Genomic DNA, 12108 nt, shown 5'->3' on the forward strand with positions numbered 1-12108 from the left:
CCAAAAAACCCATCGCAGCTACCCTCCTCCTTCGGAACTCGTGACCGCGTCACGAAAAACGGCGCCTACCTGAATCTGAAGCGAGACCCCAGCCTGATAAAGTCGGACCTATTGGATTTGCTGTTTCCCGGCGTCCGCAGGCGGAAGAACGCGTGATGCTCCACGGCGCACTTCCAGAGGTGCTTGCAGGTCCTGGCGCTGTCCAGCCGGAAGACGAACGTGTGCTCCTGCTCCCGGCCCTGACCGGCGAAGCACAGGGCGCCCGTTTACATGCGCGCTCGCGACAGCGACGAAGGGCTACTCACAGCAAGGCGGGGAACCTGGCGCAAGGCTTACCTGGTCGTCATCCTCCACCACCACCAGTGTCAGTTTGCTCTTCTTAAAATCCATTTTGGTAATTTTAGGCCTGGTTGGAGAGAAAACGTTTTAACGGCACAATCTGCAGGAACACTAGCCACACATCAGACAGCAGATTCCTCTCTACTTTTAAAGCTTAGATTTGCTAAAGAAATCATTCATTCATTTAAGTGTGATTATATCCAGAAGTTTCATTGCCATTGCCAGACACCCACAAATACAAGAGAACGGTGTGTTTTTAAAATGAATCTGGGTGTTGCAAATACCCCTCAATAATCAGCCATCACATATAATTCCACCACAAAATAGGAAAAGACATTTTTAATATTAGACAAAACTAAATTACCAAAAGAATAAGCCTATTTTGTTAGCTCCTTCAAAGATTAATATGCCTGTCGGGGTCAGTCCAAGAGAATATTCACAGCCATCTCTTCCCTACAAATAAACGAAGTGACAATCGGTAGAAGGTTCTAACAGGTCGTCACAGAGCAGAATGCAAAACAGTTTGCTCACCATGTTACTTTGTTTGCGCAATGTTTACACACTGTTCAGTCACAGCGAGACCCAATTACTTAAACACACACAGTGCTTACCCTGACAACGTGCATGTCTACCCCATACATTTCCAGCCACTTCGCTTTATTCAGATAGGAGAGTTCCGCCTGGGCAGGGCTCTTTCCCCTTAGAAAAACCAATGGAAATACATGTAAACTGAAACTCGTACACTCATAGCATTCTGAAGGGCACAGCCACACAAAGAGATTTTATGCAGCGATTAAAGGAATGGGGGACCCCGATTTATATTAACATGGAAAGACCTCCAGAACAGACCCTTAATTGAACAAAGATGGCAGAGTTCTGTTTATGAAATATGAACATTTATGGAAACAATTTTTCGGCGTGTAGATGCAGGTATGTCTATGTTAAAAAAAAAAAAAAAAGGCTGCACGGATGTACCACTGACAGCTAACAATGGCTGCCTGCAGGGGGGTGGTGTGTGCAGGGCGTGCGGCAAGATGACTCTGCAGCTACACGTTCCTATGTTATTTCGATGTGATACAAGAATGCGCTAATGTCACTTTCCATTTTCGAAGAAGTCGTACATCCTTCGGAATGACTGAGGGACGACGGGAAACCGAGCTAAGTTTCTGGGTCCAAGAACGACTTGGAACAGGCAGAGTTTTGGGGAAGATGGGCTGGGAGGGACGAGAGGCTAAAGTCTGGGAGACCTGTGAGTGGAGGCGGCACCAGTAGTCCCGGCATAAAAGTGTTAGACTGGGGTGTCTACGGGGGAAAAGAGGGAAAAGCCAAAGGATAAATGACAGGGCTGGATTTAGCTGTGGCGACCACATGTCCTAACATACAATGCTACACAACACATGGTCTCAAACACGAGTGTCCCTATAGAGGACGACATGGTATTTCTAAAAGGTTTACTCCGGAAGTTCAGACCATGGACAGAGACCCAGGTATGTGGACTATATCGAGGCAGCATCTCCTGCTTTCTTTGGGAGGCCAGGAGAGCAGTGGCTCCCAGGCAGCAACGAGCCAGTCAGGACCAGGCTCTGTGATTCAGAAACAGGAGTACGCTTTGGTTCTCACTGTACGTCTCTGGAAAGAGAGACGTCCTAAGGGCCTTTGGAAAAACAGGACTGAAGCACAGGAGAGAGGTAAGGCGATAGAGCTGCAATTTTACAGTAGGTCAAAGAATCTGGCAAACGCTTACATATTACAAATAAAGATATGAGAATGCTAGCGGGTAGCATCAAGGGACCTGCACTCATTCCATCTCTGGAAGATATCAAATTCCATCGCTTCTGTCTGATTTGGAATGAACCGAAACTCAGACACAAGCTCTGGTGTGTGTTCTGGAAGCTCACACTCCCCAAGCTCCGCTGCAAGTTTCATAAGAGGGAGAAAAACAGGAGACATTGAGTGCTTTTCGTCATCGCTGCAATCAGGTCCAAAGGCATTTTGCATGGTCAGAAAGCACAGGTACCCCTCATGTATAACTCCCTCTTTTCAGGAGGATCTAACCCCCACTCTGTACCTACACGTACATCAGAATCACCAAGAATCATTCCCATTGGCCGAAACACCATCATCTTAGTTATCACTGTCTCTCTCCCGACTATTTCCCCTATCCAGGGAGGCCCTGATTATATTTCCCCCACGAAGTGGTAGAGCCTGAATGTGCAATAAAATGCAACTGCAAGGACTGAGGACCTGCCCGGAAACATCCATTGAACAAAGCTCTTTTTAAGGGTGGGTCCAGGCAGCACTCCAGGGTCTGTAGTGCTGGAGAGGACCAATCGAGAATTCAGTACATGCAGAATCCAGGGGGAAAATACGATGGGAGGGAGAGAGGGAGGGAGGGAGAGGGGAGGGGGTGAGAAGGCTGCAGGAGCAACTGCAGCAACTCAGGCAGAACCTGGGAGGGAGCAGGGCATGCAGCAAGGCGGAGCAGCCACGCGGGCAATCCCAGCAAAAAGCCCCAAATGAACTGCGCATCCTTGCTCACATCCTTGCTCTCGCCAAGCCCCCCACAGAATGGAGGGCCTGAGGACACAGGAGCCCCCATCCTTCCAGGACACAAATAAGAAAATCCACTCTCCCTGCCCCGGCCCCACCTCTGCAGCTCAGGAAGCAGAACCCAGGATGAAAAGGGACCCTCCAGAGGTCCCTCTAATACCTTGCTACACAAAGGGGGGTGGGTGGGTGAGGTCCACGGATCAGCAGCATCAGTGTCACCAAGAAGCCTTCTCACAATGCAGAATCTCAGGCTCAACCCCAGAATTCATGAAGCAAAACCTGCTTTTTCTTAAGATGCCCAGGTGGCTGGTGCACACATTACTTTGAAAAGCACTGATCTATGACAGTGGTTTTCAAATTTGAGCGTGCACCAAGGTCCCCTGGAGGTCTCATTATGACACACACACATCGCTGCGCCCCATCTTAAATTACATTAATGTAATTTTCTAACTCAAATGGGTAATTTCTTCCGGAAGGGCTCACAGACAGTGGATATTCTTGTCTGCTTTGGCTCTGGGGCAAAACATATGGCTCTACTACAGCTGGAATTTATGAGTGTGATAATGCCTTCATCACACGGGGTGTGATATGGTAACCTGGGTAGCCTTGTCCTCTAATCATTCAAGACAACATGGGGGTTGGCATGTTGTGCCAATGGCCTTAGGAAGAAACCTCTCCACTGGATTGGGGGCCCCAGGTCTGACATGGATGCTTTCATCCCATTAACTATACCCTGACATGTATTGCCTGGTGGTATGAGACTCAGAAACTCTAGGGTGGGTGCTCTTTGACAAGCTGGGGGAATCTGTACGTGGCCAAATTGGACAGTCCATTTCCAAGTTCCCTGAGCCATTACACATCCTTATGGCACTCACCACAAGGACTGCTGTATTAGCAATATATGAATGTGAAGCACTTAGCTTTGTATTTGGCACAGACAGTTACAGATAACAATATCATCACCTCTACCACCGGTGCCTTCAAACCTCACGGACAGGCTTCCCATTCAACCAAAGTTCTTGGGTGCCTCTCCTACTCCATTCAATTCGTTCTTCACTTACTGAGCACCTACTATATAACAAGCCCCCCTAGAAGATAAGAACTAAAACTGACTAAGGAATGGAAGGATCAGTGAACGGAAGTAGCCTGAAGTCATTGAAAATCATCTTTGTGAGTAAAAATATAAGAAAATATGTGTACTGAAAATACCAAGTAGAAAATCATACAAAAAATTTGTATATGACTCTGAATAGAATTACACTTTAAAGACTCCATTCAAAATTCATACATAGAAACTTGGGTTGTCTGTGGCTCATAGGACAGTGGGCAACTTCCTTCTGTCTGGTTGTCTGTTGTGCTATTGTTCTGATATTCTATAATAAGAGTGTACTAATTTTATAATTTGAAAAGACTTATATCAACTTTCAAAAACTGGTAAATAACAAAAGTGAGAAGCCAAATCTTATTATGATTCAAATTACTAATGATTCAAAAATCATTAGTAATTATGAATGAATATATCATAATTCATTATTCTGTGGAGGCCAATGAACATCCTGGTAAACGAATTCACGGCATATGTCTATCTGATGTAATGACGAAATTCTTTATGTGCAGTTACATATTAGTATCCTCTTAATTAGTGCTGGAGACTTTGGCAAGTATGTTTCTTGTGCATTTTAAATTCCACAAGTGCATCATATGGATGGAACAGTCAACGTTGACAGTCATGCAGGCACACCCCTCGCCATCTAATTCCCGCCCACATGCTGATGATCCCCCGTCAATGCTTCTGGCCTGACCTCTCTCATGGAGCCAGATTTGCATACTCAAAAAGCTACCGCTCAGTTAATGGACCGTACAAAGATGTCTCCCAACTCTTCTATCCATTCTGTCACTTATTCTTGTTAGCAGCCCACAAGTCACCTCTGACTCCTCTCTGAAGTCTTAAGTCTAATGATCAGGTCCTTCTCCTTGTACCACCAATGCTGTTTTTTGGGGTGTGTGTAACTCCCAGCCCTAGTCAGTTTCTTTTTATTACAGCAACGGCTCCTCACTGCACCCCTAGCCACAATCTTGGTCTTGCTCTAGTCCCTTCTCCCCATCACAGTCAGTGGAGCCTTTCTTAAAAGCGCTTCTGACCAGGCCTGCCTACCTCTTAAGAGCCTTCAAAGGCACCATTGCTGACAGCATGAAATCCATGCTCTTTAAATGGGGTCCAAGGTGCCACCTATCCAGCTTCTTGAACTTCACCTTCCAACACCACTCAACCGCTGGTACCTCTCTGCACATACTTTGTACCTTGGTTCCTTTGATTCTTTTTATCTACTTATCCCCCCACAGGCCTTTCTCTTCCTAGCTGTCCATGGGTCTCTATTCCTGAAGGATCTTCACTGTACTCTGCACATCCAGAGTATGTGGTGCTGCCATGTAGTCCTCGTGGGACTGCAAGTCATTTGAGGATGGAGACCATATTATATTCATCCATATCCCCAAAGTAGAGCACTGTGCCTGGTACCCAGCAGTCACTCATTTGTTGAAATGAAAGCAATAACATTAAAACGCTAATTACCACTAAAGAATAATAATGTACCTTGTAGACAGAGAGCAGCTAATTCCACAGCTGTTTCATATGGGCATTTCAATCTTGAAAAAAAAGAAAAAAGAAAAATTAATTTTATATATGAACCTTAATACCAATAACCATACAAAATGTCATTAAAGTCATTTTTTCAAAAGGTAGTGATAGTTAGATAATTATTTTCTTGGTGGTTTCTATTTTTGCTGCCCACATTAAAGAATGCAAACAAATTGGCTTACACTACATAATCCCAAAGTCAGTTCTCATCTTATGGTACAATAACCCAATCTAAGTAGAATTTCTATTAACCCTGTGAGCAATTTTACCAAATTTCACAAAAATGGGGAAGTTTGGGAAATAGAATGAAAAGCCTTCTCTTTGCATTATTTTTAAACTTATTTCATCTTATATAGTACATGGGTCTTTTCAAGATGCCTTAAATCTTTTTTGAAATGAGGTCATAATATAAAAATGAACAGACACAATATCTAACATTACCAGGACAGCTGGATATACTCAAGCATTCTAATAAGTATACCTGAGGCACAGCCATAGAAGTGTATTATAACTACTACAAATCAGGACCTCACTCATACTTAATATTACAAATTTTGTTAGAAAAATACTAATGACATACATTGTTATAGCACTTCATAGTTTTCAAAGCCTTTTCATACATATCATCCAATTTGGTCAATGCATGGAGTTTGCAAAACCTTAGGATGAGTGTCTCCAGTGCTCCCCCAACCCCCTTTAGAGAGGAGGAACTTAGTGTTCAAGGGTCTTGCCCAAGGTCATCCAGCTGGCAGGAGGCAGTGCTGAGACCAGAACACCATTCTGCTTTGAAGTTAGTACATCAGGCTGAAGTGCCCGTAAACTGCCAAGCACTATACAGATGCAAGATGCTGCTATTAATATTTTTCCAAACCGAAGACATTTACTAGAGTTAAGAAGCCTTTAATATGAGGAGCACAGTATGGTGAAAGGGGTGGGGAGAGATAAAAATACACACATTCATAATACACACATCGGTCAAAGATCTGTACTGCATGGTTGAATAAGGCAAATGTATACACTGTACAATCTACTTGTTCTATGGTATACCTTCCACTAAGATTTTTATAGCACATATTCTATTGAGAGACAGCAAATTTGGAAATCACATTTTAAATTTCCTTCAGATTATATTCAAAAACAAAATGTATTCTTTTCAATATATGGTATTGCTTTTTAGATTCAGTCTAGTTTTTCATGTAAAATAGTCAATACATATGCTGAAAAATGATACAACTGTAAAAGCTATGACTGTTAAATTTCATATCTTTAAAATACATTAATATTACATGTGAAATCAACCACTTTAGTGCCAATGCTTCTTGTGCTCAACAATCATTGTGTAGCCAAAGGCCTAGTATTTAAAAACCACTTTTAATTGGAGCAAAGGAAATGAGATGAGATGTCTGAACCTCTTTCTATCAGAATCAGAACATAACCTTTTTACATTACTTAAATGCAGATGGTGAATGAATGAGACATTCTGACTATTCAAATACTTGTAAGTGTATACATACTAATAACGTATCTTGCTTGCAAAAACAACAAAAGCCATTATGAATGGGGCAGTGATGTGATCAAGGAGAGAATTATTCCCAAATACACATCGCTTAAGATATTAAATGCTCTTGGAAATGCTTCAAGCCATATAGTAATCATTTAAAATAAGATGATGATGACAGTGATACAAGTATTAGACTCACTTCACAATGCCTGGTGTATTTTTTTTTTTTTTTTAAATTTTGAAAAGGGAACAAGGGTAAGAGAGTTAAAAAACAAAACACTGAATTACTTAGAAATATACTATGATTATTCCCAGTTAAGAGAACAAAAACGTACTTACTTTCCTGAAAGAATGTCATGCCTGAGTTGTAAAACAAACAGGTACCTGACAAACATATACAAAAGTCAACAGAGGGTAACTCTTTTCCAGCCACTTCCAATCCCCATCTTCCCATCATGAACCCCGCCCCACACGCAGCCCAGAATTGTAAGAAGGGAGTCCAACGCAAATGAGAACTTTGGTGGAAGCATCTCCTCCTGAATCTCTGGGAAGGCGTCCCAGAACCTAGCTAGGAAGGTGAGTGTATGTACGGAACTTGCAAGATACTTGGAGGATGGAACATGGAACACAGCACAGTCCAGTAATGGCCTCCACAACCCCCTCACAGCTCCAGAAGAGAACAAGCACAGCACACGGCGCTCACACATCACACACAGGCATGCAATGTGTCCGACTGGACGGGGCAGGTGCAGCCACGGGACCTGGCTAGCCAGCCCCACCAGGGAGTCCAGAAAGGTTGCAGAGTTTATAGCTGATTGTAGTTAGCAACAGCTTAATTACCACTTTTTTTTTTCTGATGCAGTTTAACCACAGACTCTTTCTAAAAAAACTGTACATGTGCAAGCACATACACACACGAATCCCGGAATTGGACTGCAGCTGGTGGCTACAGGGGTAATGGGGGAAGAAGGCAGCAAATAACATAAGTGTGGTTCACTTTGGTAAAAAAAAAAAAAAAATCATCTTGGTATAAATAAGGGATTTTTTTTTTTTTTTTTTTTTTTTACCAGGGGGATGTGGGCATCAGAACCGCTTACAGTGCTTTGCAAAAACCAAAGCTGCCCACGTCACACTCCACACCTACTGAATCAGAATCTCACACATAAGAGTGGTCCCCAGGAATCTGATTTGTTCAAAAAGCTTCCCAGGTGTTTCTGATTCACACCACCCTGGTTAAGAATCACTGGCTTTGATGACAGCGAGCAGCGGCATGTTTCATAAAGGACTCTGAAGGGGAACACTGGGATAATTGAATTTGTTTGAACTTTGAAAATAATGCCGACAGTCACTCTCTGTGGAATGGATATAGGAGGATGTGGGTGACCCAGAAATTAAAGGAGGGGGCTGAAGATCCTGGTATATTCCAGAATGTTCCTGCCTGCGACAGGGACTTCACCACCACTAAACTGAGGACTCCCATGAAGGAGGACACAGTGCTGACACGGCCAGAACTTCCAATTCCTACAGAAGCCCAGTGGAGGGAAGGAGGATAAGCAGTCTTTAAAGTGTTATTTAGGCAGTCATCTCCAAGCTAGTGGTCACCTCCATGGACCACCCAGCAGCTTACACGTCACCACTACTATCCATCAAACGGACAAGGACAAGGAGGTCCTGCGGACATCAGGCAGGGCTGGGCAGAGAATCTCACTGATAAAAGGGTGACTGGAGGGAAACTCCTCACTTAAAATGGTTTTTAAGTCTCTCTTGCTTCAACACGGCTTCTGAAGTCTGGAGATATCGGCACACAATCAAAAGAAACTCAGTAGGGCTGAAAGATAACGTAAAGTCTAACAACTTTGATACTGTAACAATCACGGGAATATTTTGCCGTCTCTTAAAATAATAAGATGGCAATTTTGGACTGAGACATGCTCTTCCAAAACCTGCCTTCCCCTTTTGTATATGAGACAAAAATAAAAGTACCAGAGAACAACTAACCAGACCACCCAAGGTCCAACCAAACAGAAATGTGACGAAAAAATTTTTTTCATTCTGATTCACTAAGAGAAAGATCAAATTAAGCAAAGCATAGACTTTCAAAAGAATATAAAGAGAAGCACAGGCAAAGTGCTAACGACTCTTGCTCAGAACATAAAGACAGCAGATGAAAAGGGAGACACACTCACAATTTAGAAGACCCAAATTATAAGTCAGGCAAGTGTTACGGGGGGCGGGACAGGGGGGATATCTTGTTTTGCATTTTGTCCTACCTTGTAAACTCTTCACGAAGGTTGTTCGGTTCTGAAGAATAATATTTAACTCGAAAGTGCAAAGCATAAGCAGGTCCAACTAAACATTTGGAGATGGAAAGTTGAAGATGTTTTTCCCCAATTTTGAAGATCACAGAATGGACAAAAGGAAAAACACATTAAACCTATTATCACATTCACCACGACAACGGGAGGGCGCAACAGCTCATACAAAGCTAGCAAGTTATTTTCAATCCTAGTTTGGAAAACTAAAATGGGTTGTGTTGGCAAAGATGGCTTAGCTAACAATCTCAATCTGGAAGAAAACCATAATCATCCAGATGAATTACTAAGAGCTGACATTTTACTTTTACCTCTGATTGCCATGGTGCTCCAAACTGTTACTAACTTTTTACAAAATACTAAGAGAGCTAAAGGAAAATGACACATAAATAGCCAAGTGTTCTGTAATCTAAATACACAGTAAAAATACCTTAAAGTGTTACATTTTTTAAAATTATCCCCCCCCACCCCCACCACACACACATGCACAGTGAAGGAACGTGGTTTACTATACCTATAAAATCAGAGCTGGACCCAACTGTCAAAGATCCCTCCTGCTCCCCCATTCTCTGAGTCCACTTTATTATTCATTAGAAAGTGAATGTAATAAGTATAAAGCCATGTTTCTGAATAGCGGATTAATCAGTTCTCATTGGCAGGTGTGTCTGATTTCAAATGAGAGCATAGTCTGTTTTTTAACATCTACTAAAAACTCTTGTTCAAATTTTAAACTCTGACACTTGGCCAGCCTTAAGAAATTAAAAATCATCCACTTAAAATTGACTCTATTTAAAAAATGCTACTAAGTAGTAATGAAAAACGAACACCTCAAAACATTGGCAAAGGAGTTTACTTTCCGATAAAAGAAATAAATGAGCAGGCTAAATTCTGCTTACTTACTTTTCATCTGTTTTTTTATGGGTTTGGAATGATCCAGCCAGTGCTGAAAGAAAGAAAATGCTTCTTTAAGAATATTTTATCAGCAAGAATATACAGACCTCAGAGTTATCCTCCTCCATAAACCCCAGGAACTCTACCTATAAAACTAGATATGAGACCAGATCATGAGTTATTAGGCTGGGGAATCTGCAAACTGCTCGAGATGATCTATATATATATAAAAAAATCTGTGCTTATGCACGTAAGTGCATTTTCTTTTGGGGAGAGGGCCCATAGCTTCGATAAGCTTTTAAAGAGGAGCCTGAAAGAACTTAAAACCCTTTAAGTAATTGGTCTGTAAAGTCCCTTCTAGTCAGTGGAGCCACCATTGCCTCTTCTGAGTTTCTCAAGTCATAATCAGTCTTCTCCAATTATTCCAAGCCTGTATTAGTCTAGTAAAGACTATGAGCCACAATGATCACACACTGGTTTTGTAGTTCTGTCGCCCCAAACTCTAAACTTATAAAACTGAAACTCATGACCCCTGTTCTTTGGCCAGGAAAATGACCCACACTGAAGATGAAAAGACAGGCAGGGGTTTGCCTGAGACATTTTTGCTCTGATCAACGAGGGCAAGTCAACTTCCTCTAGTTTTCATCAGGAAAAAAACAAAAACAAAAACACTTCAGTCTTATCCATCCAAGGAAATCATAAAACCATTTCCCTCATACGAGAAAGTTTCTCTATAATGTCAAAGTTGTTGATGCAACAGTCCTGATGAGCCTCGGCAGCTTCACTTCTACGGAAAAGGGCACTTAGGATCATTACACTGTGAGCCCTTCCATGTGAACCTAAGCCCCGGAGGACTGGGTCTTTGGTGCCCGTCATCATTTCCGTGTTTCCTGTGCTGAGCGTAGAGCATGGCACCCAGTGGGCCCTTATTAGATTCTTGAGAAATAAACAGATGCTCAGTATAATTTTTTTAAAAATGAGGCAATGAGGAACTTTCCCCATCACTTCACGTAAATTCGATACATGTCGGAACTTCACTGTTAGAGTAACGGCTGGGACGACACAGCCAGAGTGGGTTTCTCACTAGCTGTTCAGAATCAGAGGCCATTCTGCTGACTGTCAATATACTCTCAGAGGCAATCCAAACTCGGCACATTCTAACAATGAGAAAGGACAGGACTAAATTAGTACAGTGTACTTTACTCCTCACCATAGAGCCCATTATTACTGCGTGGGTGGAGGGGGATAAGGAAATACAAAGCAAGTAACAGATGATGTATAATACAATAAGCTGTGAGCTGTGCAGTGGGAGAACGTGGGCTTTTGTCATCACCGCTCCCTGGCTAAGCAGCTGTGTCATAAGAGAAGTAGATCACCACAGCTGGATGCATATCTCAGCATGTACGCATGTATGGGATGCTTTCTCTGATAATAGCTTTGAATTAGAAATGACCTAAATCCCCATCGACAAAGACAGATCAAAAAGTGGCTCATCCATATCATGAAATACTATTCAGCCTTTAAAATTGATGTGGGCCTATATTTATTGATGTGGCAAGAGAGCCACAATACAATTCAGATGAAAAAAAAAAAAAATCAGGTAGGATCCCCTTTATACAAAATTATTATTTTCCAACAAGATATGTACAAAAGGATTTAGAGAGGTTATTTTTGGATATTCGCTTTTACTGTTTACTTTTTTCTTTTTTACTTTGCTGCCTAATTTTTTACTCTTAATGAGAATATTATTTTCATAGGGGTGGGCAAGGTTAGCACTTCCATTTATTCATTCACTCATCGTTTGCCTATTAGGCAGTTTTTGATCATCAATTTGTCTCATTAGAATTAGGTCTCACTGCTGCTCTCGACCAGGCTGA

The 12108-nt window shown here is 42.2% G+C and overlaps 1 protein-coding gene across 1 annotated transcript in view; it reads right to left on the reverse strand.

The window, feature by feature from the left end:
- EPB41L4B (erythrocyte membrane protein band 4.1 like 4B) overlaps positions 1–12108 on the reverse strand; it is a gene marked incomplete at its 5' end in the record, with an annotated part of 113210 nt that overhangs the window by 60762 nt on the left and 40340 nt on the right. Inside the window, 9 exons of the mRNA XM_025041254.1 lie at positions 70–239; positions 337–406; positions 704–792; positions 951–1038; positions 2132–2252; positions 5483–5535; positions 7368–7412; positions 9299–9377; positions 10241–10283. Of these exons, the coding sequence (XP_024897022.1) occupies positions 70–239; positions 337–406; positions 704–792; positions 951–1038; positions 2132–2252; positions 5483–5535; positions 7368–7412; positions 9299–9377; positions 10241–10283 (758 nt within the window). The remainder of the gene's footprint in view (positions 1–69; positions 240–336; positions 407–703; positions 793–950; positions 1039–2131; positions 2253–5482; positions 5536–7367; positions 7413–9298; positions 9378–10240; positions 10284–12108) is intronic.

This window comes from Pteropus alecto, unplaced genomic scaffold, assembly GCF_000325575.1.
Source record: "Pteropus alecto unplaced genomic scaffold, ASM32557v1 scaffold111, whole genome shotgun sequence".
NCBI lineage: Eukaryota > Metazoa > Chordata > Mammalia > Chiroptera > Pteropodidae > Pteropus > Pteropus alecto.